Source organism: Pyricularia grisea (genome assembly GCF_004355905.1).
Source record: "Pyricularia grisea strain NI907 chromosome Unknown Pyricularia_grisea_NI907_Scaffold_1, whole genome shotgun sequence".
Lineage (NCBI taxonomy): Eukaryota > Fungi > Ascomycota > Sordariomycetes > Magnaporthales > Pyriculariaceae > Pyricularia > Pyricularia grisea.
Window position 1 is genome coordinate 7,445,127 of NW_022156716.1, and position 23,242 is coordinate 7,468,368.

Here is a 23,242-nt window from a genome sequence, read left to right on the forward strand (position 1 = left end):
TTTTTTTTTTTTTTTTTTTTTTTTTTTTTTTTTGTTTACCAAGTACTCTGCCGTGATTAGTTTTCTGTTTACACAAGTGTAAATACTTTCAACGACTGTCTGGGCAAGGACATCAAAGTTCCAGAGAACGCAGACCGCCGGTTTTTGATGGCTAGTAAATGTGATTTCACGCGTTCCGCTTGTACGCCCAGCCTACCGCATTTCTCAAAAGCCAACAGTTTGGGTGGTTGCTTTGACGTCTGTCAGAAGTGGTGTCGTCATTGGTATGTAGTGTTAGTGGACCTCACAAATCCTCAAGGGTTGACTTCTCCCTCTTTGGAACAGTTTGAGAAAAGGGCATTTATCGCCAAAAAGCAACATTCTGCTAGATCAACGACGTAATAATTGGTACTCCATCAATAGCCCCTTGCATAAGGTTGGCTCTGCCATCTCGGTAAACCTTATCCCGATCGATGGATTCGGCCCTCGATCTCATCTCAGAATTGGTGGACCCACGAGGGGTGTTCGCACTAAATGACGCAGCGTGAACCATGTCAAATCGAATCATGGTGATTGCCGTACGACCTACTTGTTCAATTTTTGTTTGATCAAGATTACCACTTGCGAAGTGCAGGACCTCATTTCTCTAGAATTGGCAATCTGCCAAAAGGATCTCGAAAGTGTCACGCATATTCAGCCTGCCTTTAATGGTTGGAAAGTGATTCAATATAGAAAAATCAACATTGAAAAAGTCTATGGTCATTATGAGGTGTAAAATGGGGGAATCGCTTTTTTGTCATGCATCGCGTAATGAGTGAATGGGTCCCAGGTTGTATATCCTGAGCACCATGTATGTGGAGAGATTATGTGCAAGAAATCAAACAGACAACCAAGACCAATTAGGCGGCATGGGCAAGGGCCAAAACACCTTGGTGGGCCTGGAAAAGGTCCGGCTTGGCTTGGTACAGTTGCTGCACAATCTTCTGTACAAGAACCCTAGTCTCGGCAGTGAGCTGCTCGTTGGGCGGGCTCAAAACCTTTTCGAACACGGGGATAAGCTGTGGCGTCAAGCTCATGACCGTAGGCTCGCTGTGGTCGTCTGAGTAGAAAGTGATAACGTTAGTCGGCGGAATTATTTCTAGTGTCAATCGCACCAAGAAATGTACTTACAGAGCTTGTAAATGCACTCATAAATTGGCGTGTTCTCCTCGAAGCCATCCTTGTCATCGGTTAGGGGGAGCTTCGAGACCATGTTAGGCAGGAAGTCGCCAATCGGAACGCGATCGGGGTGCTTCATCATGAGACGCGACAAGCAGCCGCATGCATTGTCAAGTATCCTGTTCTCCTGCGACTGGGCGTATAGCATCGGCTCAACTTTGCTCAGAATCTCCTGCAGACTCGGGAGGTATTTGTCGGAGGCGTTGGACTGTAGGACCAATTGGCCAGCGCCATAGGCTGCATTGCTCTTGGTCTCGGGGTCCTCATCGCTCAAGCGATGCACCAGCACCTTGAGGAGGCGCTCGGTGTACGGGGTAACAGTCGAACCCATGTGACGGATACACTCAGCGATAACACCAACGGCAGTAGACCGTTCAGTGGAGTCGTTGGAGCTAGCAAACTTCACGATAGGCTTCTCGAAAATCTTCCACAACTCCTGGAAGGCAGGGCCAAGAGATAGAGCGAGGCTGATAACAACGTCAAGTGCAGTGTCGATGACGAGCCAATCGTACTCTGAGCTTTCCTCGACGTTGTTGTCCTCGTCCTCATCTCCAAGATCCATCTGGCAAGGGTGCGAGCGGGTCATGATCGAAGTCAATGCAGTGATCACCTGAGACAGAGTGTCTTGGCCGACGAGAATGGCAGGCCCGCAGCTCTTGAGAACCAGCGCGACCATGCGGTTGATCTCAGTGACAACATCCCTAGACGTGGAAGCATGTTAGCCAATACCCAAAAAGCTGACTGTGTCCACGAGTAAATATTTGACAAAGATTGTGATCAGAAAGTAGAAACGCTTTCTCAGCACCCGCAAATTTTTGCGTCTGAGTGAGCTGGGTATAACGCATTGTATTCATCACTTCACAAAGGGGGTAAAATAAGAAAACGGAAGGGACTTGCCTGTCGCTCTCCTCGCCCCACAGGCTCAGTGTTGATGTTGCAACAATCTCACCGAGCTTTTGGAGGGTCACGCTAGGAGTCTGTTTGGGAGGGAAGCCGGGCTCCCACTTGACGCCAGTCTCTTCCTCTGTCAACTGCCAGACACGGCCATATGCCCGCCACAGCGTTGAGACACTAGCCTTGCGGCATCCCTCGTATCCATGGCTGACCATAGGAGCAATGAGCTCAAGAGCCTTCTCAAGATGCTTGGAGATCTCGGCTGTGCCGCAGCTGTGGGAGATGATGTCACCCAAAACCTCAATGGCAACCTCCTTCTCCATAGCAGCAGCCGAGTCAAGGAAGTCCTCAAACAAGTCCTCATCGTCTGAGTCTTCCATACCACCATCGTCCTCCTCGGGAGACTTGATCTTGATCCTCTTGCCAGCGGTGATGAGTTCCTTTGCATCTCCGACAATGGCCTGATCCTCCTCAGTAAGGTCCAGAACGACTTCTTCCTCCTCAAGCTCGAGGGCATCGAGAAGTGCCTTGAAGACGCCATCAAGGAAGGGAGCAAAGTCGAGCTCATAAACCTTGGCAAGCTGCGACCAAAGAATAAAAGTGCTTTCGCGAAGCTCGTAGCTGTCAAGATGAAGGCTCTCTTCCGTGGAGTGCATCAGGTCTTGAACATAAGGCTTCAAGGCTTCGGGGCCGACAGCAGCTGCGATGCGTCCGATGGCATCGCTAATGCCGCCCCTAAGGGTGAGGTCTTCCTCAGTCTCCTTTGCGCTCATGTATGGACCCAGAGCGGCCATAGTCTTCTGGAAGAATGGCACAAAGTCCTCCTCCATGGCGGTAGCGATGGCTCCGACGGCACCGGCAGCGGCGACCTTGACACGAGCATCATCGTGGGAAAGTAACTTGCCAATAGGCTCAAGGAGCTCAGGACCGAACTTCTTCATGACCTCAGGCTTGATGCCATCGCACATAGCGTCAAAGGCTCCACAGACGGAACGAATGATGTTGGTGTTCTTCTTCTTGGTAGCTTCATCTGTGCTCGAAGTCTCGGCGGCTTCGAGGTTCTTCAGAAGCGCCTGGATCAGGGGCACATGCTCAGCAGCGACGTCCTCGGACATCTCCTCGGCCAAACGGGTAAGTCCGACCAAGGCAGCGTGGCGAACCTCAATGTCGGAGTCGTTGAGCAAGCTAATGACAATGGGGAGAATTTGCTTGAAGTGGCTGTTGACAAAGTCGGGCGCACCCTCGCAGCTTATGCCAAGGGCAATTACACCGGCCTTGCGCTGCGCAGGGTCAGGGGAGGACGAGAGCTTGGCGAACTGCTCAAGAATGGGAAGCATAACCAAACGAGGTGGAAGATCACTGGAAAGCTGGGCAATCAGGGTAAGAGACAAGCGAGCAGGCGTGGTATCGTCGTCATCATCATCGTCCAACTCAGTAAGGATTTGCAAGGACTGCTCAACGAGTCCCTTGACCAAGTCGCCCATTCCCATGAGCTTCATGCGGCGATAACGAACTGCCTGGGCCAGGAACGCCAAGGACTGGGTCCGGGCATCTTCGCTGGCCTCCTTGTTTGCAGCAATGGTGGCGGTGAACTCCAACAAATCCTTGAGGTAGTTGCCCAACAAGGAAGAGTCGTACGCAAGGAAGGACTGAAGGACTTCAAAAGACTGCTTGATCTTTTCGTCGTCGCCAGCCTCGACTGCACTGCGGAGCACACCAGCCATTGCAGGCACAAGCGACTGCACCATCTTGACCTTGTCTGCATCCTCCTCATCCTCAGTGTCGATAAGCATGAGGGCACTGCCAATGGCCATGAGAGAGTTGACTCGAACTTCGAGGCTCTGCCCATCCTGGATGCACTTCTCCAGGGTCTTGAAAAGTCGCGGCAGATGTTCGTTGAAGTGGCGCGGGTCCGACTCCACTGCGCTGTAGATGAGGTACGTGCCAACCTCACGCTGAGCAACGTTGTCGCTCTCAGAAAGCTGGAAGATTCCATCAAACAGCTCCTTCCACTCTCCCTTGGCAAAGTCTAGGCTGGCAATGTTGGCAATCAGGCGAGATTCGGAGTGTCTGCACTTGGCATTTTGCTCCTTCATGACGGCCTGAACCAGGTGCTCGCGCACACTGCCTTTGGCACCAGCATCGACCTTGGGCCAGTGCTTGTTGACCAGGCGGCTAGCCTGCACAGCAGCGAGTTGTCTGACGGCCGCATCTTCGTCGACGCAAACGGTCTCGAGAAGGAGGAGGAGGGATTGAGGATGAGGGAAGAAGTTTTTCTGAAGGTCTGCAGTGGCCGACTTGACCTGTTCAGTATCGGCTGTTTGTTTTGAGAATGTTTGTTAGCGACAAAAATTTTTTCTCTCTGTAAAATCAGGTCCAAATTCTTTTTGTGCCAGGACGCCGACTAGGGTCGATGCGCCATGACCTCACTGCGAACAGGGCGCTAGTTGAAGAAATAGGGCCTGCATTAAGCGATGATGAGCAGAAGATAATCACTCACGAAGTTGACTCTGCTTGAGCAGAGCAGCCAGCTTGAGACGGTCCATCTTGATCCTGTAGAACAACCGTCACGAGAATGGTTGATGGGTTGGGCTGCAGGAGGGGAGCAAACAACCAAAAAAAAAAAAAAAATCCGAAAATTATAAGGCCGCGCCCCCTTCATGCACAAAAAGTGTGGAAAATCTGGGCTAATGCGGGGTGCTTTTTTCTTCTGATAAGATAAGCTTCTTCATGCGAAGGGTCCACCTTGCGAAGTTTTTGGAGGGGTAAGTCCTGTCAGTGTTCGTTGCTGCTGTGGTAACGGCAAGCAGTCAATTTGATTGTTTAACGCGACTACGCCCTCTTGGGCTGGTAAAACACTTGACGCGTTTTGCTAGGGAGCTGTGACACGCTAGGCTGAGGTCAGTTACTCAATTTCAGCTGCATCTTTCAATTTTTTCCTCGAGCCCTACCGAGTAGGCAAGTATAGAGGTAGGTAGGAACAATGTTCATTCAGTTTCAATTACCCCATCCATCCTATTCAACTTCACCCATGTCCACTACACTGGTCCCTTGCCCCACCATTTTGCGCCTTGTCAATCGTCGCTCTTGTCGCCACTCTGATCACAATGGGAGTCATCCATAGAGGTCGCATCCTCCGGGGAAATAATCGAAACCGCCGACGTGCTAAGAACTATTGAATCTCCCGGTTTGCTAGGGACTTCTCGGAACTGACCCTCCCTGTTGATCCCAGAATACCGCGCGGCGGTTCTCAAAGAAAGCTTGGTTTGTGGAGCAGAAGCTTGGAGGGCGACCACTTTCATTCTGGCAGCCGCTGCCTGTAACCGTCCTAGCTCATTTACCTTTTCCGCAGCGGCTTTCCGTTCGGCCTTGATGGTAGCCTGCATTTCCTTCTTGGCGGCGGCATTCTCACTTCTGCGGTCCAACTTGATCTTGAGTCCTGTCACGAATGAGACGGTTTTAAGATCCTGTTGAAACTTACATGTGAGCTTTTCCTGCTTGGTCTTGAGCTTCTGGAACTTCTTCAGCGGCTGCCAGCCTGTAGGCACCTCGTTTGCTGGAGGATAGTAGCTGAAGTTGATAAAATTGCAGAATGGTATCCCGCAGCGACTCCCCTGATACCATATGGCCTTGTCGATTGCTTCTCTGATCTCCACACTGGATGCAACAGCGCGGATGGCACTCAAATCTCCGTACAGCTTCTCAGCCAATGCATATTGACTGAGCAACTTGTCCTGGGCCAGTTTCATGTTGCGGATCATCTGGACAAGGGTACCAGAGTAACGGGCTTGCTTCCCCGTCAGAGCCCAGAGCATCAGCTCGTCTTCGTCAAGCTTTCCCTCTCGATTCATCCGCCAGTCATATAACCAGCGGACGACATGGTAGCTTTCCAATCCCTGCGGTGCGGTGCAGTCATCCTTGTAACCAGTGAAGGCCCGACCGGCCTCGTCCAACAGCTCCAATAATCGTCGCCCCGGCGTCACGAGCCTGCTGCACTCGACAGTTTTTGCTAAGCATCTCCCGAATATTGCCAAAAGCATGCGTCCGTTACTGTCGATCCGAGAGGCCGTGGGCAGAGGCTTATCGACTTTGATTAATGGGATTCTGGGCAAACCATATCTCTCGCCATTGTCTGTGTCGTCTGCTTTCTCAGCAGCCACCTTGTATTCCACAAGGATTAAATGCTCGACCAAAGGGCGGAGTGCCTCTCTTGCAGCTTGCGCCTCGCTCGCCGGTATGTTCAGGATTGTTTCCAGATCACCTTCCAGCTTTTGCAAGCAAGCTTTTGCCTCGTCCATTTGCATAGACGATGGCTTGGGTGATAATCGTTCGCGGAAGAAGATGTACGTCAGAGCCATGAACGCAAACTTCAGTGTAATCTTGTTCTCTGTGGACTGTCCTTCAGGCCTGGCCGGAAAAGCCCTTGGCATCGGCTTCTCGGCAGGGGTAGGAGTATCTAGCTCTGACGAGATGCTTCGCTTCAAAGGCACCTCCTGGCACTCGTCGGCGCAGAGACGAGGATTCCTGCCGTCGCAGACCATTTCACGGACATCCTGGCAGGCCTGAAACCACAGGTCCAGAACTTCAGCACTCGCAACCGCTGGCGAAGCTGATGTTGCCCAGTTAGGCCATATCCAGTCGTTGAATTCGACGGAAATGGTGTCAACTGGAGCTTTGCGTTGGTAAGGTTTATTCATCATGCTTTTCTGAAATGCTTTCGAGTGGAAGTTACAGAGCAGACGATTCCGGTGTCTTGTGTAGTTCACCAACACAAGTCAAGACAAAATATATCACTCGGCGTGTTTTAATTGACATGCGCTGCTTATATTTTGTATTGCACCATTTTTTGCCACATGTTTCTTCGCTTTGGCCAGCCAGCCGGCTTATGTTCCCGTTTTCGTATGCAGCACACCAGCCACTTCTTCAGTATCGGAGACCTTGATGATCGGAAAGCTTCGATTTGACCTCAGTTCAAACACTTCAACTTTTCCTATGCGTCTAGCCCAAATGTAATTCCCGTGTTGCCAGGCAACCTACTGCAAAGACATAGATGGGGCAGAAAACCCTTTCTACATTTGAGGTTCAGGGATTGTCGCGGACAACATATATACTTTCCTTCTCGCCACCACCACGCCCTTCCCGCTGCAAGCAGTATGTAAGAGCTAGAGATAGCGCACACCTCCGGACTCTGGAGACATTTGACAGAGACGCCGTCCTGTGTCACAGCCCTGCGTCGATCCATTGCTTGGTTGAGTGACTCGCAAGTGCTTTCCAAAATTGCAGTCAATTTGGTTTATGATCTTGCACGTGTATTCTTCCCTCGACCGAATTGAGCGATTCGAGAGAAATATGTCTTGGTCATCTTGGCTTGATTTTATAATTGGGTATGCTGTCACAACATGGACCCAAGGCGGCACTATTTTCTAACTAACCTAGCAGATACTCGACGTGGTATCGGCCAAGGCATGGGGGGTGGGAGGAGTGTTCTGATTCTCAACCTCGTACGTACCAGCCACTATTGACTGTACCTTGTTCTGCTCATCACATCTGAACCGAGAATCCTTAGCATCTCTGGGCAGTCATTCCCCCGTATGGTCTGATCATGATTTAGTTGGATTGTTATTTGCAAGCCTGATTGGACCGGAAGCGGAGATGGACGTGCTAGCAAAGACTAGTCTAGTCTAATACGGGCCCCTGAATTCAAACGCCGGCCATTTCGACCAGGAACCTGGACGCACAACATTAAACTTTTCATGTCTTAGCGCTTCTGCAACGAGCGCTTGGCTTCACGCAACTGAGTGATGGGAGCTACAAAGAAGTGTGGATTTTATATTGAGCTGGAGCGATAATATCACTCGAGTTACATCTAGCTTCGTCGAACCCTTGCTACCCGTCTAAGCCCCGCATCATGTCACAACGTGGACGTGCTCACTTTTGTTCTTGGTGGCGGCACTTCGGAAATAGATGGTTCCTTCTGGTATCTCCACACCTGCGAGATTCCTTTGAGTGTAATGTTTAGCAAGTCGGACCGAAGGCATCAACCAAAGTGCCAACCCTCCGTTCCCGATATTTCCATCGCCGCGTAAGCGCTCGGGCCAAGTAGAAGAGGAGCGAAACGTTTTTTTGGCGTACATCACTCACCATAGCGGATGAAGCGGCCTCCCTTAGCTTGACTTCTTCCTGGATTGTTGCCCCCAGAACCTTTATGATGGCTGCCCCGTGCTCTTTCCGCCACACATTTCGTCTACTGTCACTCGTCCTTGGGTCCTTTCAGCTACTGTCTGTCTTTCTACATTCGTTTTGTTGGATGATAGCATCTCTTTTGCATTTCTTTTTTGCTTGAGCTTGTCGCAACGACTGGATGTTTTTTTTCTGTTTGTTTTGTTTTTCGTCCAACATATTACCCGGACCTGGAGCTGGTATCCAAGACTAACCAACAACAGAAAAACAACGCGGCCAGTGAGGGGCTGGATTGCTCCTCTAGGAGCGGGAGGATTGCCTCCAGGTCATCACGTTTCTCATATCATCTTTGAACCCCATCTCCAAAATGGTTGCGTTCGCCAGGCTTCTGCTTGCCAGTACAGTCTTCATATGGGGAGCTGCTTCGGTCGTAGTCCCTGAACAGACACTAATTGACATTGTTACGAAAACACCGCAATGTGCTGTAAGTTATCTGCTATGATGGACTTGGATACAGCACCTCCGTCTGTCTTTGCCAGTCGTGGTTATAGTCTTGCTGACCATGATAATTTGACACATTACAGATGAAATGCTTTACCGACGCAATTGCCTCAAGAAATTGTAGCCTTGCGAGTGCACAATTAGTTGCCGATTGTCTCTGCGTCTCCAATCCGACTCTTTCAGTAGCGGCAACCTGCGTGCAGAAGAGTTGCAAGTTTACCGAACAGCTGAGTATGTATCAGATCGCTCCCGCACTGGGCTGCAAGACATATTGGACCGCCACTGACTTTCACAATGCATCCCCTCAGTTGCACGGAACTTGACGCTCTTCTCTCTGTGCAAGGGTTACCCGATAGAGAACCGCAGTGCCGACGTCGTCAACATTGCCATCATCGGATTCGTTGTCACAGTGCCCGTTGTTGTCATAAGGATATTATCGAGGCTATACAGCTCAGGTCGACTATGGTGGGATGATTACACATGCATTGTTGCATCAGTAGTCTTGTTCGGAATGCTCGCGATGGAAATCGAAAGTCAGCTGCTCCCGTAGCCAACTATTCTATGTATTGGATTTTTCAAAATACTGACCCTGTTGCTCTAGGCGCCCGACTCGGATTCGGTAAACATATCTGGGTCATCGAAGAAGCTCCTGGCCTCTCGCTATTAAAGGTACATACATTCCTCGATGCAGATTGAGCCAAAAACGAGAAGCCTCCCCCTGCTGACGCCTTTACACCTTTATGATACAGTACTTTTGGGTCGGGCAGATGATGTACATCATCGTCCAGGTTTTTGCCAAAATCTCCATTTTAATCCTTTACATTCGACTATTCACCACACCGTGGTTTCAAATCTTTTGCAAGTGCAGCATTGTTTTCATGGGTTTGCACGGCGTCGGGTACATGGTACTGGTCATCTTCCAGTGCACGCCCGTCGCTGCAGTATACGACCGACACCTCAATGGCATGTGTATCGAGTTTAACCCCATCGTCTACTCGGGCGCTGCTTTGAGTGTGTTCGAGGATGTGGTCCTGGTAGTGATACCGATTCCAGAACTCTGGAGTCTGCGGTTGAACTTTAAGAAAAAGATGGGGCTGATGCTAATGTTTGCCATTGGTCTTGTGTAAGTGGCTTCTATGGTGCAAGCATTGGTTTTTTTGGAAAGCCCATGAGCATAAAGGCTAACATGGTCTCCCAGTGCTACTGTTACGAGCATTGTCCGGATCAACTATCTGGTCAAGATTGGGTTCACGTATGATCAGCCATGTAAGTCAATGGCATTATCACCAGCAGCAACTGGGTCGCCAGAGGCACTTGCTAAACTATCTCTCAGGGGACAACGTCGACCCAATAACGTGGTCCGTGATAGAAGAGTTCTGTGCTATCATCTGCGGCAGCCTGCCTTCATGCCGAGCAATCGTCACCGCATGGATACCACGGATATGGTCCTCGATTGACCACTCAGACGTAGGCAACAGCCTGGACGTGCATAGGGACAACGCCTTTGCCCGATCCGAAAAGGCCCTCGGCGGGGCACCGCCATCGGCACGAAAGAAACGCTTCTCTCTATACCGACTCACGACCGAGATCGATCCATTAGATCTGGACTTTCGCCAGTCCGGCGGCAGGTGGAAGAACTGCCCGTCTGTCGACGAGAGGGACAGCGAGGATGGGCTGGGCAAGGTGGAGGAGATCTCCATCTGCTCGGACACGAAGCGCACCTCGGAGGTGGTGAAGCGGATGACGGAGATTGGCGCGAGTCCAGACGATCCGGACATGGTGAGCGTCCCGATCCGCAGCCCAGGAGAGGTGATTGAGATGTCGCGGCGCGCCAGCACCAGCGTCCTGCACCAATCCGTCGCCGATACTCTGGTCCGGTACTCGATGGCGCCGTCTTCGCGTTCGAACCGCTCATATTCCGTCATCGGCACCGCTTGGGTAGCCCCTGACGCCACTGTCGAAAGTGGCGTCAGCCACACGGTGGTGCCGTCGGACGACGTTCCCGCCGTGCCAGATCTGCCCGTCGACAGGATTGTGTGGCCGCTGCCCTCGGTTTTGGACACGTCTGGCCAGGCCGGGACGGAGTTCACTGGCCCGATAAGAGATCGCCTCGCGAGTGACGGTAGCATCAACACGGAACTGGGGATCGAGGCCGAGGAAAAAAGCAGATTCATGGGAAGTGCACGTAATTCACGTCAGGGATTGCCTGGGGGTCTCATATAAAACTCCGATCATGGTTGTATTAAATCCGCTCGTTGACCGACTAAAATACAAACATAGCATCTATTCTTTTCTTTTCCCTTTTTTTTTGTATGTACGCCTTTTGCTGAACCTCATGGTCCAGCGTATCCTGACGTGATTGCAATGCCAACAATCATCAATTTTCATCAACCCATTGACAGTCTGGTCTAGACTTTTAGGTAATGTAAGGCTGGTACACGGTCCCCTCCTGGCTCGCCCTCCGGTAGAGCTTCCGATTGGAGCGGGTCAGGTAGAACTTGAGACCCATGGCGCTCGAGCAGGCGATGAGGGCCATTACCATCATGAGGATGAAGGCCATGCGGTAGCGCGGCTCGTCGGAGTCGTCAAAGAAGTAAGGCGCGATCAGGTTGCCGACCTGGCCCAGAACGTTGACGAAGGCGACCGAGATGGCGCGCTTCTCGGGCGTGCGACCCATGGTGTTGCTCGTCCACGTGCTGATGAGCGGGTTGGAAGTGTACATGCCGCCGACGTAGATGAAGCTGGCCGCGTACCGCGCGTTGGTGTTGGAGGTCGCCAGGCAGATGACATAGCCCGCGCAGCCCATGGCGATGGGGCCTGCGAAATGGTAACCCCTCTCCTTGGTCTTGTCCGAGTGCCACGCGTTGATCAGGGATCCGATGGCGGCAAAGATGTAGGGCGGGGCGGTCAGCACCAGGGTCAGGGTGTTGTTGTAGCCGAAGCCGCGCACGATGCTGGGGAAGAAGTTGCTGAAGCCGTAGGCGGCGCTGATGCCGATGTTCATGGCAACCAGCATCCACATCTTGTAGTCGAGCACCGACATCTTGAGCCCTTGCCACACGCCGCCCTTGGCCTCGGACGTGGACACGCGGTCGGCCAGGATGCGGGCGGCGGCGACGCGGCGCATGTCGGCCGTCATGGTCCAGCTCGCGCTGCCCGTCTCCGAGTCGGGGTAGTCGGGCAGGAGGAAGAGGCAGATCATGGCCAGCCCGGCACCCGTGGACGCGAGCACGATGAAGAGCCACTGCCAGCCGGCCAGGCCTTGGGAGCCCTCGAGAGTGCCAAAGACGGCTGCGGCGATGAGGCCCGCCACGCAAAAGGCGAGGGTCTGGCCGGTGTAGAGGATGGCGCAGCGCAGCGCGAGCTCCTTGCGCGTGTACCAGCACGACATGACGTAGATGGCTCCGGGGAAGAGAGGTGCCTCGACGACGCCGAGGAAGAAGCGTACGGCGATGAGCCCTTGATAGTTGCGCACGCCGCAGGTGGCGGCCGAGACGCCGGACCAGATCCATGCCATGATGCAGAGGTAAAGACTCGGGCGGACCTTGCCTATGATCATGTTGCTGGGGATCTGCCCGAGGACGTAGCCCAGGGACAGGATGGAGACGGCGGTTCCGAATTGGTAGCCTTCTAGCCCTAGATCTTCATCGAGAGTACTGAGGCGAGCTTGGCTGTTTTGTTTGTTTCAGTGGTGTTAGTTGATGCGGTAAGGCTGGGAAAACGCTCGATAGGGGATGGGGATCTGAAGTGCTTACGCAATCGATGCTCGGTCCAGGTAGTTGAACAAGTAGAGAACCCAAAGACACGGGAGCAGCGTCATGTCCAACCGCTTGACGACCTTCTTCTCTAGGTCGCGCCAGTTGGGGATTCCCAGAGCATCTATCTGCTCCTCGGCAGTGGGGATATGCTTCTCTTTGCCATCAATCATATCGTTTGCCTCCACAAGACCAGGCTCAACATGGCTGACATCCTCGCCCTTCTTGTCGTTCGCGGTGGGCTGGAGGACATTGCTGCCCGGCTGCGGCTGAGCAGCCATCCTTTCCTAGAATACTTTTGATCGTGGGGAGGGTCAAAAGGTCTGAAAGGGATCTCGAGGCTCGAGGGGTAAAATAGGGATAAGAAAAGAAGAAGAGGGCAAAACAAATGCTGTGAAGCTGCGCTGTTTCATGCAACCATCTTATATACCCATCTCAGACTGTGGAGTAGCTGTGCCCCAGATTATAGAATCCGGAGCAGGCGGGGAAGCAGACCGAATACTCGTCCTCATCTCGGGGTTCTCCGCGTTCCACGCCGTCGGTGTAACAAGCAGCTGCTCCCCGCCATTTCTTTTTCTCTGGGTCTCGTTACCGCGAGATGAGGTGTCACCATCATCAACTTCATTCGCCTGATTGGGCCGATGTGCTCCAGGTGCAAATCCTGTTTCTCCACGATACAAGTTCTAGGCATCCGAAATCCGGCCTCTGTAAAACCATACCTAGGTTTCTTCGCCAGAGCTTGAATGTAGCTTTATTTCCCCGCCTGATTGTCATTTCCACTGAGGGGATGCTAAGACTGATGATGGTGGCCAGTACCCGATAATTTCTCGTCAGTATCCACAGTACACGCCTCTGTCGGCTGTCAATCTACACGTATTTCAGGTTGACCGACATCCCAAGTGTTCTTGGCTTGGTGCCGATGGTTACGCGTGCCTGATAAGAGTGTGTCGTCGATTAGGTAAATCGTCACCAGAACCGGACCATGAACCTTGGATATGGCAAGGCTCCTGGCAAAAAGCCCTCGTCTCGAGACCCTCCCGCGGCCCGTTCCAGGGGACCATTGGCTCCCGTATGCCGTATAGCCGCACGCTGCGGCTCCGAAAGGTCTGAGTGCCTAGCATGCCCAGCCAGCGCCGAGCCCGAAAGTCCCCATATCGATACCCCACTATACCAAGCCTGCCCTCCGACAGGACGCCGACACATGTATAAGACCAGCCCGAAAGAATCGTGAGAGAAAGTATTTATAAGTCGGCCCGACCCAAGGTCATCTTTTTTTGCCATCTTTGCTCCGAAGCTGTCAGTCGTTCTGTAACGTTGCTGTTTGGTATTGGGCTCTTGTAGGATTGATTGGCTTCTTCAACGGTTGGGAAATTTCCAGCATCGTTGCCAAAAGATCTGACTTATTTTTAGCAAAGGAAAACCCATTATGTGTGAAACTGCAATGTTCAACGGGAGAGCCATACAGGGCGGATGGTCTTGCTCGCATCTATTAAACACGACCATTGCTTCTGCTTTGCAGTAAAACGGCATTTATATCGTTCCATTTCCTGGCACATTCTGGGATTCGCAAGCAGGCCATTTAATTCGAAGTACGGAACTCAATAATCTGTCAGAGCTTTCAGGAGAAATTTCTGGCTTTTTTTTTCAGACAAGACCCGCTTCAGTCAGTGTAGCCTTCGTCACCCGAGACCTTGTAAGCCAGCAAAAACGGGGTCGCTAAAGCTCTTGCGTCGAGCTCACCGAAATGGGGTTTCCCATCATACGCACACCGAGGAAGAATAGCATTCGTAAAATTTCCTATTGTGGATGATGCTCACCGTCCTCGTAGACTCTTGGCAGGATCCATCAACTCATGACGTTGCCGCTCTTTTTTCCAACACAAGGCTTGATAGTTGAGCAGAAAGCCTTGGCATCCCTGCCACAATAGTCACTACTTCGCATGGCATAACGTTCGAAATTTGTCAAGCAAAGATAACCATCAAAATTTCTATCTACTCACTGTTCATCCAAAAGTTAACAACTTCAAAGCTATCACCATGTAAGCGATTCGTAGTCAGTGTAGTCCAAACTGTTTTAGTAGCACTGATTCACGAGTTCGCTTCTCAGCAGCAGAAGAACCTTGTAGTGGTGAGCCCATCCTGTAGTTCCCGATAGCAGACATGTTTAGTATGTCAGATTGATAGTTACCCGGCAAAAGTCTTATCAATTTTCTGCGATTTGGCAACATCTGTTGACTTTCAAGGACTTTTGTATTGAAAATTCTAACGACAAGACACTATGATTCCGGATACTTAAATCTTCTTGGTTCCGGGGAGCGGCTGCAGCTCACCAGCCGGTGCGCCAGCGTCCTCGGTTCCAGGGAGTGGTGCCAGGCCAGGGGCAGCTTCACCAGCGGGGGCAGCTGCGTCCGGAGCAGGCTCGGCTGCGGGGTCAGCAGCCGGCTCCGCGGCCTCGACAGGCACAGGAGTCGCGGTGGGTGCAGCGCTCTCAACCGGAGCGGGTGTACCAGCAGCAGGATCGGCGGAGACGACAGGGCTGGCAGAGGCGACAGGTACAGCCGAGGCGACGGGGCTAGCCGAAGACGCGGGGGCTGCCACGGGGTTAGCGGCCACCGGCGCAGCGGGGGGTGCGGCCCCATCGCCGCCGAAACCGGGCTGGAAGCATAGGTACTTGAGGGGCGAGCTGGCGACCTGGAAGCCGAGGATGCTGCAACCGCCCAGGTCGGCAGGGGCTTGGCTGGGCTGGTTGACGGCGGGGGCGGCGTTGATGACGTCTGCTACGGGAGCAGCGGGCGCGGCCACGGCGCCGGCTGCAGTTGCGACCATCTGGGCGCGCACCACGCCGGGGACTGACACGGCGGTGTGGGAGTCGGTGAAGAAGCCGGCAGGGTTAGCCTCGATCTGGCGCAGGGTGAAACCCGTGCCGGTGTCCTGGCCGTTGGCTTGGATGCCGGTGGTGAAGGGGCCAGTCAGGCAGCCGGATGAGCGCTTGACGACTTCGGGACCGGAGTCGGCAGGCTCGGGGTTGGGGAATGAGATGCGGGGTGGGCCGGCGGCACCCTCGGCTGCCTCGTGGATGTGTGTTGCCGTCGTTGCCGGGGACTGGTAAGGACCTGTAACGCCCATCAAGGTGATGTTCTGTAGATATTAACAGGCCAGTCAGTAAATAGCGTAAAAGAGAAGCCGGTATTGGGGAACCAGATGGCCACATACGTAGCAGATGATGTCGAGGTCGACGTTGATGCCGTAGTTGTAAAAGCCAATAGCTCCAGCCTCGCCAGGAGCAACCTGCCCGTCGTTGTTGATGACCTTGTCCGGAGTGGCAACCAGGTTGTAGGTTGACGTGAAAGCAAAGGGACCATTGGGAAGAGGCTGGCCGACCTGCTCTTGACGCCTGAAAACGGGGCCCGCAGCGGCGAGGCTGCTCAGGGCCATGATTATCGAGATAGACTGCATGTTGTCTGTCTGTGTTGTATCTGCTCCTTGAATTGATGTTCCCTTCTCTTACAATTACTAGTTATTTTCTGTATGCCAAGTGTCCTGCACAAAACGTACTCAAAAGTCGACTGTTTTTCTCAAAAGGAAAGAATTAGTCCAGCACTGCTGAGGTTGTAATAAGAAAGGTGAAATAAAACGAATGTGCCACGTCAACGTGGATAGTCACCAAAACAAATAGGTATAGAGAAGAGGATGGGAGAAAAGAGAAAACACAAACTTGAAGCAGCCCAGCGAAAGCGGTCTTGAAGACCTTTACATCTAGGCATTCTGCGATCAGGCCTCTCAATAATGGCACCTAGCTAAGGCGTGCCCAGCTAAGATTTGATCCACATCCTCACACGTAAAAACCCTGCACGGGAAGTCTTCAGCTGCACGGCTGCCGACTGGGCGAAACAGCAGTACCCTCACACGTGCAGCCAGAACCAGCTCTCGTTGCCCATATTCTCGCCCCGACTCCCCTAAAGGTTGTACAGATGCAAGAAGAAGCCAGGGAATTTTTCTGGTCGTGGCCACGGGCCAAGCAAGCCAAGGTGCTCCAGGCTCGACGATCAGGAACCTCCGTGGTGGAAGGGATGGCGGGACGGGTCACAGATGCTCCGGCCAATGGAATTTCTTATCGTCCTTGGTTTGCGGGGTCGGGAATATCTTGGCTTGGGATGGCAGCGAGATGAGGATCCAGAATGCCAAGGTCTCGGCCGTTTCTGTTTGGGATCTTTCCACGAGCTCCATATTGTTTTGACGAAAAAAAAAAAAAAAAAAAAAAAAAAAAAAAAAAAAAAAAAAAAAAACCGGCTAGTTGATGAAGTGTGGAACAAAGGAAAGAAGGTTCTCGGATCAATTCCTTTTGATGATGAACGCAATCTTCATCTCTGGTCTCGACTTGGGCCTCAAATTTTGTTTTTTTGTTCGCGGATATTGTTTGGGCCTGACTGCCGTAATGGACCAAGCTATGGAGATCAAGAACTAAATATTTGACGTTAGCTTGTCTGGTAACAAACCAGCCGCCGGGAGCTAGAGAAGGAGGGTGGTTTGACGCTAAAATAGGGAGCAAAGCTTTAATGTGTTCCGTGATATTCACTGAAAAAATAACGGTAACAGTCATCCCATATCGAAATCATCCCATCACAAAGCCATCACCTTATAGCTACGGTCAGACCGAAACGCGAAAAGGTTAAAGATAAGTTAAGGTTAAAAAAATGGCCTGTGGATTTATGGACCATGTTCTTCTCAAAAAAAATCCCGTTCAGGTTGCAGTGGGCAATCTTTTACCCCACTGGTCCGCCTGTCATGACATCCATTTGTGGGGCTTGAAATTACCCTCCACGGCGAAAGGCTCAACACTGACTGCGCCCAAGCTGCCGGCCTTACAGGGGAAATTCAGAAGAGAGAAACGAAAAAAAAGAAAAGAAAAAAAAAATCAACTTTGACCCGCCCAATTTCGCCCAAAATGCTGCAATGATGTCTAGCAGTTACTCCTGACGCTGGAAGTAATGCACGACTTGCCATCGGGACCGCTTCCAAGCTTCTTTGGCTCGCTGCCGTTGCTGTTGCCCTCGTCTAAAAATTTGGAGTTTTCATTGTCAGCGACCAAAACCCTTGACCACGTCCATGCTAACACAATCCACCAGAGGCAAGTTTGACTTACAACGGTCGCAGTACTTGCTCGAATTCTGGCACGTGCTGGTGATCTTGCAGGTGTCGCCGTAGTTTGAGTTGATACCGCACAGCACGCCACCATTCACAGCCACCGAGTTTTGAATAACGACGTCTACACGGAGGGTGGGGACAAGCCCGCAGAGGTTAGCGGAAACTGAGTCAATATTTTCACAATCCAGCCTTGTCGAATGAGGCCTCGTTCTGAAACAAGACACAAACAAAGAAGAAAGGCGCAAATTCTTTTTCAAATGAAACGAAACAAGAAAAAAATAAACTCACTCCTAGGTCCACCATTGTCCTTGCAGTTACCACAGCTCCTGACCAGCTTGCCGTAGTCATTGGCGTAAAAGTTGTCAATGACGACGGTGCCGCGCCCGTTGAACTGGAAGATCTTGTCCGAAGCCTTGAAGGCACCTCCACCCCGGATGTAGCTCGTGCCCGAGGTCTGCTTGAAGGTGGCGGCGTCCTCGCACACGTCGGCCCACCAGACATTGTTGAGCGTGCAGGTGCCCTTGCAGTGCACACCTTCGGCCTGCGACTTGCCGATGATGACGTTGGACAGGGTCGCGCCGTTCTCGAGGATGAACATGGCGTCCTTCTCGCCCGTCTCGGTTTGGCCCTGGCAGACGGCGGCTGTTTTATCCCCCCCATGGTTAGTCGAGAGTCCCCAGGTAGGTAAGTTTTTGTTTTGGGGGTGCTGGCTAGAGAAAACAAAAAGGTGGGTAAGAACTTACGGTTGCGCTCGAAGCGCTTCATGCCACCATCGTAGCTGCCCTTGACGGGAATCGCTGTCGGTACGGAGCTGGTGCCGGCTGATGCGGGGAGAGTTGTCGTCACGGCTGAGACGCCCGTGAGAACGGCGAAGAGGAGGTAGGCTGCGTGCATCTTGACAGGATGTTCAGGGGGTAGACAGAGACCTAGATCGAGGATGGGTTCTTGATTGCGACTTCTCAGAGGGCCTGGTGAGAGGACGGCTTCTGAGGTTGAAGAAACGAGGATATCATTGTCGTTTTATACACAACCGCCAGACGATGGACTAGAACTAGACCCCAGGAGAGGACTACCCCTTTCACGGTACAAGTTGCCTTGGCAAGTCCCCCAGATATTTTGCTTCTATCGGCAGTGAATCTGCAGGATATCAAATTTCCCCATAAAAGGTCTACTTCTGTCAAGTTCATCCGTTCAAATTTGCACTGAAACGAGCAAATCCTCGTTTCTTAGTGGAGGCAAAATCTTACTTTGTCTTTTGCCCTTGACCTCATGCGGAAAATGCAGGTACGTTGAATGCTCATTAATTCGGGACGACAAGGTGAGAGGTTTTGGTAGCGAATATGGCTTATCATTCGAGGAAAAACACCAAGAAATCATCCCGGACTGGGGTGCAGGTAGGGGGAATGCTCAAAGAAGTGAGCAGGGGTAGGTAATCTACCCCATAAGTCGTTCCGTTGTCGAGAATGGGAACACGCTCTCTTGGTGCTCGATATGGTCACATGAGGGACTAGATTTGCAAGAAAATAATTCTGGGCAAGTCAAGCAATAATTCAAGCACTTTATTGTCCGTATACGAAACCATGGAGTTCGGTCTAGAATACGCGAACCTTTTTGCGTTGCGATGGCTTTACTGGTGGGGTTTTTATCATTACTGAATGCAGAAGGTAGATGATGACTACACCTTATCTATAGTAGATACTCTTGTCAAGCACCCTCTACGAGCAGAGGCTGGCCATCATTTTTTATCAGATGGAGGAGTTCGTCGCTTGTGACCATCTGCGAGGTTATCGTGGTGTAAACTCCCCGATTGATGGCTTAATGAGCTTCCGGGAGAAGAGTGATTCGCTTGCAGGAGAGAGTAGGAGGGAACAATGAATGGGAAAAGTACAAAACCCGGGAAGCCTGTCATAAACATAAATTTTGCAGTAATGAAGAGAACATTACCAGAATCACAGCAGCAGCTCCAAAATGTTGATAGACAGCGGGGTAGCATGGAATGCTCTATTGGCAAAAAGGAATGCCAGTTGCAATCGGGATTTGAGTACCGTATCGACCGAGATCCAGGCTACCTTGGTCTGTTCGAGCTAGGCAGTTTTCTTGTATACATTAAATTGTACCGTACCCCATTTTCCATTCCCTGCGTTTCATGTATCAAGCCTGTGCCAGTGGTCACATGATGCTCTTTTCCAACATGAAAGTCGGATATACGATTGGTCGACACCACAGGTATTCTTATACATTGGCTTGCTTGGGCAAGTAGATTTAAGCCAAGGAATGGAATCTGCGGGGTGTCCCGAAAAATCAGGTGCAAACGCGGTGCGGCTGAAGCAATAATGAAAATCAGCTAGGGCAACCCGTTGGAGGCCTAGAAGAGGATTTTGCCTTGTAAGCCTTGTTGCCAAACCATGATGAGTTGAACAAAGGTCTAACATATATAATGCACAGCTAATAGTAGTACATTAATTTCAGTTTAACATAGCAACGAGATCTCTCGGAATACCCCTGTCACATCGTAAATGGCCCGATCAAATATAGAAATCGGACTACAACGCGGTGCCAGGGCGTCGTTGCTACTATGCGTCGCTAGCAGCTTGACGACCAGGCTACTGGGGCCATCATGGAAAACCCTCACTGGGACGACACTGGCTACGCTGTCGATTGGCTTTGCGCTGTCGAGGCCGCAATGCCGCACCGTCGACTCAATCGCAGCATCCCACGCCCTCTTCATTTTCCTCGTCATGTCTCTGATTCTGTCAAGATGGGACGCTCTTACCACCCTCTTTGCAATCTTCGCCGCGACGCGCATGATTTTTTCTGTAGGAGAGTACTTTCAGGGAAACCAGGTGCTGTCAAGACGGAACCACGGCCTCTCTCGGTACACCGGAGGCTTCATCACGTTGTTCGGCACCAAATTGAAAAGTGCCAAGCAGGTCCGGCAGTGGTGGCTCAGGATGCCTGCAGTGATTCTGGTCAGTGTGCCGTTCTTTATCTGCATCTCGGCCCTGGTGACCTGGAATATGATGCAGGAGTTGCCATACGCGGATTGGCCCTGGTTTCGTGGATTGGTTCGAGAGCAGCGCTTGCGCGCGAGGTCCTGGACAAGATGGCGTTATGCAGGACCAACCTATGTCCACCCGCCCATGACAAAATGTTCTCAAGGCAGAATACGGCTCTTGAAGCTGTGGCCACGTTGGCCATTGGGTGAGATACGGTGCGAGCTTGTCGAAGCAGACATGGGCACCGCGGACTGCCCAGCATACGAGGCAATCTCGTATCACTGGGGATCAGGTAAACCTACCGAGCCAGTTTATATCGACGGTAGAGTTTTCCTTGTATCACCCACCGTTCTTGAAGTGCTCTACCAACTCAGCAGCTACCACCAAACGCGCTATCTCTGGATCGACTCCATATGCATCAACCAGCGAGACAACGATGAGAAAGGATCTCAAATCACCCTGATGCGAGACATATATCGCCACGCCCGATGTGTGACTGTGTGGCTGGATGGGATACCGGAACCCTGGGAGGCGCGTAAGATGCTTGCCGGGTTGTGGCACGAGATCAAATTTGGAACGACAGAGAGCGCAACAGCCATGTTACGAAAGTACTCGGAGGAGTGGCAGGATGCCGGCTGGGACCAGCTATGTGCCGTCTTCTGCCACCCCTGGTTCTTCCGGATTTGGGTGATACAAGAGGTGTCTTCAGCTGTGCAGCCGGAAGCAGTCACGATCCTCACGCCGACGACCACACTCAACTGGTCGAATATGGTCTTTGTCGCCGAGAGCCTAAACTCCTCGCCCTTAAACATTGCTTTGCAAACCACGGTCGTGGCGCCAGAGGCTTTGAAACTGCCCGTGGGGTTGTTACATGCCGTCTTTATGGGTTATCTCGGAATCGTGGGGCCGCAAAGTGCCTCGAGGCGGTTGCCGGCTCTGCTGGGAATGGTGGAAAGCTACGGTGCCACCGAGCCGCTGGACTTTGTGTATGCTTTGCTCGGGCTCTTGGATCCCGAAGATCCGGTTCACAGTTGGCTCAAGCCAGATTATAGCAAGAGTGCTGAAGACGTATTCGCAACAGTTGCACGTGGCCTGATTCTGAGTTTGGACGAAGGAAAGAGCTGCAACGAAACATTGTCGTATGCCGGGATCGGGTACAAAAAGAACCTCGGGGCCGGACTGCCGAGCTGGGCCCCAGACTGGACAAGCCAGGGCCTGCGGGCGGGAACTTGGACATACCAGCAACACTTCAATCGCCCCTCCCATGCGTTTCAGTTCAACGCATCAGGCGGATCGGCACTTGACGTGTCTTTCCCGAGCCACAAAGCGATGCGCATGCGAGGCACCCGGTTCGACCGTATTGCCCACGTGGGACCAATCTTGAAATACGTCGAGCACTACGGCCCAGAGGTAGACGAGGCGACTTCAACAGGCGACATGCTCATAAATCACTTTCGGTCCCGCATCTTAGTAGTCTCCAAGGCACGAAGGCCGTACCCCACCGGCCAGAGGCTGCACGAGGTCTTCTGGCGTTCCTGTGTTGGAGACACGCAGTTTGCCCGTCCTGCGCCGGATTCTCTTGGGTTAGCGTGCCGAGTTTGGGAGATGATGATGATGCGCTATTTGTGCGTGGAAGCCACACAGAGCAACAAAGCCGCCATGGAAGCGCTAGAGAAGCTTCAGGATGTAGTGCAGGGATTGCTGGGTGAGGAAGAAGAGACTGGGGTAGGCGGGCTGCTGCAGCTACTCGGGCTGGTTACTTCAGACTCGGCAGTTACAAAGGATGAAATGCTGCGGACGGCAATGGAGTGGAATGGTGCGAGGATGATGTGCTGTGCTGGGCGGGTATTATGCGTGACCGAGAACGGTTGGGTTGCTTTCTGTCCGCCGGATACGCTTGTCGGTGACGTGGTTTGCATTTTTCATGGTGTCGGGACGCCGTTCCTGTTGCGGAAGACTTTAGATTCCGATTCTGCATCGATGGAGCTCGTTGGTGAGGCGTATGTGCACGGGGCCATGGATGGGGAGGGGGCTTCCTACAGCCAACCTGAAATTTTTACTGTTGTCTGAACTCAGAATAGAAAGTCGCACGTTTCGGGAAGATAAGAATTCAGGAACAGTCGAGTTGAGAAGAACAAAATAGTGGGCCATATGAATTGCCGAGAATCCAAATTTGTCTTGCTACAAAGTCATTGACTTGGAGTACGTATGTCTGCTGTTCATCTGAATAGCTGTACAGATAAATTTGATTCAGTATGGTGTGATTTACCGTGGGCTTCAAGCTGTCAAGTGTCAACAGTAAGGTAAGGTAGGTAGGTAAGGTAGGTACCTGTAGGTGGTAAGTATGAATTGAGGTTCGTTCGACTTGAATGCTCGCACAGAGGAAATTTGCTGGACTGTTGGGACGTGATTGCCGAATCGCTCCTTTCCCGAGGCTCGCATGTGTCAAACCTCGGACGAAGAACCCATTAAGCCCACAAGGGCCGTCCTTCAAGCATGCGGGGTACGAGTTGAAAAACCTTAAGTCCAACGTCTACAAAGCCCGAGGTATGTCTCTATCTACCTAGGCCTTGTT

At 51.9% G+C, this 23,242-nt stretch overlaps 9 protein-coding genes across 9 annotated transcripts; 3 read left to right on the plus strand and 6 right to left on the minus strand.

The window, feature by feature from the left end:
* Positions 1-878: 878 nt before the first annotated feature.
* PgNI_02268 (uncharacterized protein) lies at positions 879-4,637 on the minus strand (the record flags this gene model as incomplete). Its single annotated transcript, XM_031122335.1, has 4 exons — positions 879-1,078; positions 1,150-1,898; positions 1,990-4,408; positions 4,592-4,637. The coding sequence occupies 4 exons, from the start codon at positions 4,635-4,637 to the stop codon at positions 879-881; spliced, it is 3,414 nt and encodes a 1,137-aa protein (XP_030986269.1).
* Positions 4,638-5,165: 528 nt separating this feature from the next.
* On the minus strand, positions 5,166-6,788 carry PgNI_02269 (uncharacterized protein; the record flags this gene model as incomplete). The annotated part of the gene is made up of 2 exons (XM_031122336.1): positions 5,166-5,408; positions 5,433-6,788. The coding sequence occupies 2 exons, from the start codon at positions 6,786-6,788 to the stop codon at positions 5,166-5,168; spliced, it is 1,599 nt and encodes a 532-aa protein (XP_030986268.1).
* PgNI_02270 (uncharacterized protein) lies at positions 5,897-6,704 on the plus strand (the record flags this gene model as incomplete). The annotated part of the gene is made up of 2 exons (XM_031122337.1): positions 5,897-6,434; positions 6,578-6,704. Exons 1-2 carry the CDS (start codon positions 6,130-6,132, stop codon positions 6,702-6,704), a joined length of 432 nt encoding a protein of 143 aa, XP_030987525.1. The 5' UTR covers positions 5,897-6,129.
* A 1,572-nt stretch (positions 6,789-8,360) lies between the features above and the next one.
* Positions 8,361-11,033, plus strand: PgNI_02271 (uncharacterized protein). Its single transcript, XM_031122338.1, has 7 exons — positions 8,361-8,755; positions 8,856-9,003; positions 9,081-9,305; positions 9,374-9,441; positions 9,522-9,895; positions 9,971-10,038; positions 10,106-11,033. Exons 1-7 carry the CDS (start codon positions 8,639-8,641, stop codon positions 10,993-10,995), a joined length of 1,890 nt encoding a protein of 629 aa, XP_030987526.1. The 5' UTR covers positions 8,361-8,638; the 3' UTR covers positions 10,996-11,033.
* Positions 10,095-11,007, minus strand: PgNI_02272 (uncharacterized protein; the record flags this gene model as incomplete). The annotated part of the gene is made up of 2 exons (XM_031122339.1): positions 10,095-10,911; positions 10,967-11,007. The coding sequence occupies 2 exons, from the start codon at positions 11,005-11,007 to the stop codon at positions 10,095-10,097; spliced, it is 858 nt and encodes a 285-aa protein (XP_030987523.1).
* Positions 11,034-11,188: 155 nt separating the features above from the next.
* On the minus strand, positions 11,189-12,814 carry PgNI_02273 (uncharacterized protein; the record flags this gene model as incomplete). The annotated part of the gene is made up of 2 exons (XM_031122340.1): positions 11,189-12,443; positions 12,528-12,814. Coding segments are annotated over 2 exons (1,542 nt in total), but the record flags the coding sequence as incomplete, so codon positions are not given.
* Positions 12,815-14,593: 1,779 nt separating this feature from the next.
* PgNI_02274 (uncharacterized protein) lies at positions 14,594-16,244 on the minus strand. Its single transcript, XM_031122341.1, has 2 exons — positions 15,740-16,244; positions 14,594-15,664 (listed from the first exon to the last, which is right to left on the minus strand). Exons 1-2 carry the CDS (start codon positions 15,980-15,982, stop codon positions 14,819-14,821), a joined length of 1,089 nt encoding a protein of 362 aa, XP_030987529.1. The 5' UTR covers positions 15,983-16,244; the 3' UTR covers positions 14,594-14,818.
* Positions 16,245-17,214: 970 nt separating this feature from the next.
* PgNI_02275 (uncharacterized protein) lies at positions 17,215-18,565 on the minus strand (the record flags this gene model as incomplete). The annotated part of the gene is made up of 4 exons (XM_031122342.1): positions 17,215-17,581; positions 17,670-17,792; positions 17,960-18,313; positions 18,415-18,565. The coding sequence occupies 4 exons, from the start codon at positions 18,563-18,565 to the stop codon at positions 17,487-17,489; spliced, it is 723 nt and encodes a 240-aa protein (XP_030987530.1). The 3' UTR covers positions 17,215-17,486.
* A 1,622-nt stretch (positions 18,566-20,187) lies between these two features.
* Positions 20,188-22,737, plus strand: PgNI_02276 (uncharacterized protein; the record flags this gene model as incomplete). The annotated part of the gene is made up of 1 exon (XM_031122343.1): positions 20,188-22,737. One exon carries the CDS (start codon positions 20,188-20,190, stop codon positions 22,735-22,737), a length of 2,550 nt encoding a protein of 849 aa, XP_030987527.1.
* Positions 22,738-23,242: the final 505 nt, after the last annotated feature.

Excerpts from the sequence above, each read along its gene's own strand:
- PgNI_02274 (XM_031122341.1), bottom strand. The coding sequence starts at position 15,982 with ATGCAGTCTATCTCGATAATCATGGCCCTGAGCAGCCTCGCCGCTGCG. Across the intron at positions 15,665-15,739 it reads ACCTCGACATCATCTGCTAC|AACATCACCTTGATGGGCGT; the intron begins GTATGTGGCCAT and ends TAATATCTACAG.
- PgNI_02271 (XM_031122338.1), top strand. The coding sequence starts at position 8,639 with ATGGTTGCGTTCGCCAGGCTTCTGCTTGCCAGTACAGTCTTCATATGG. Across the intron at positions 9,004-9,080 it reads CAAGTTTACCGAACAGCTGA|TTGCACGGAACTTGACGCTC; the intron begins GTATGTATCAGA and ends GCATCCCCTCAG. Across the intron at positions 9,442-9,521 it reads CTGGCCTCTCGCTATTAAAG|TACTTTTGGGTCGGGCAGAT; the intron begins GTACATACATTC and ends TTTATGATACAG.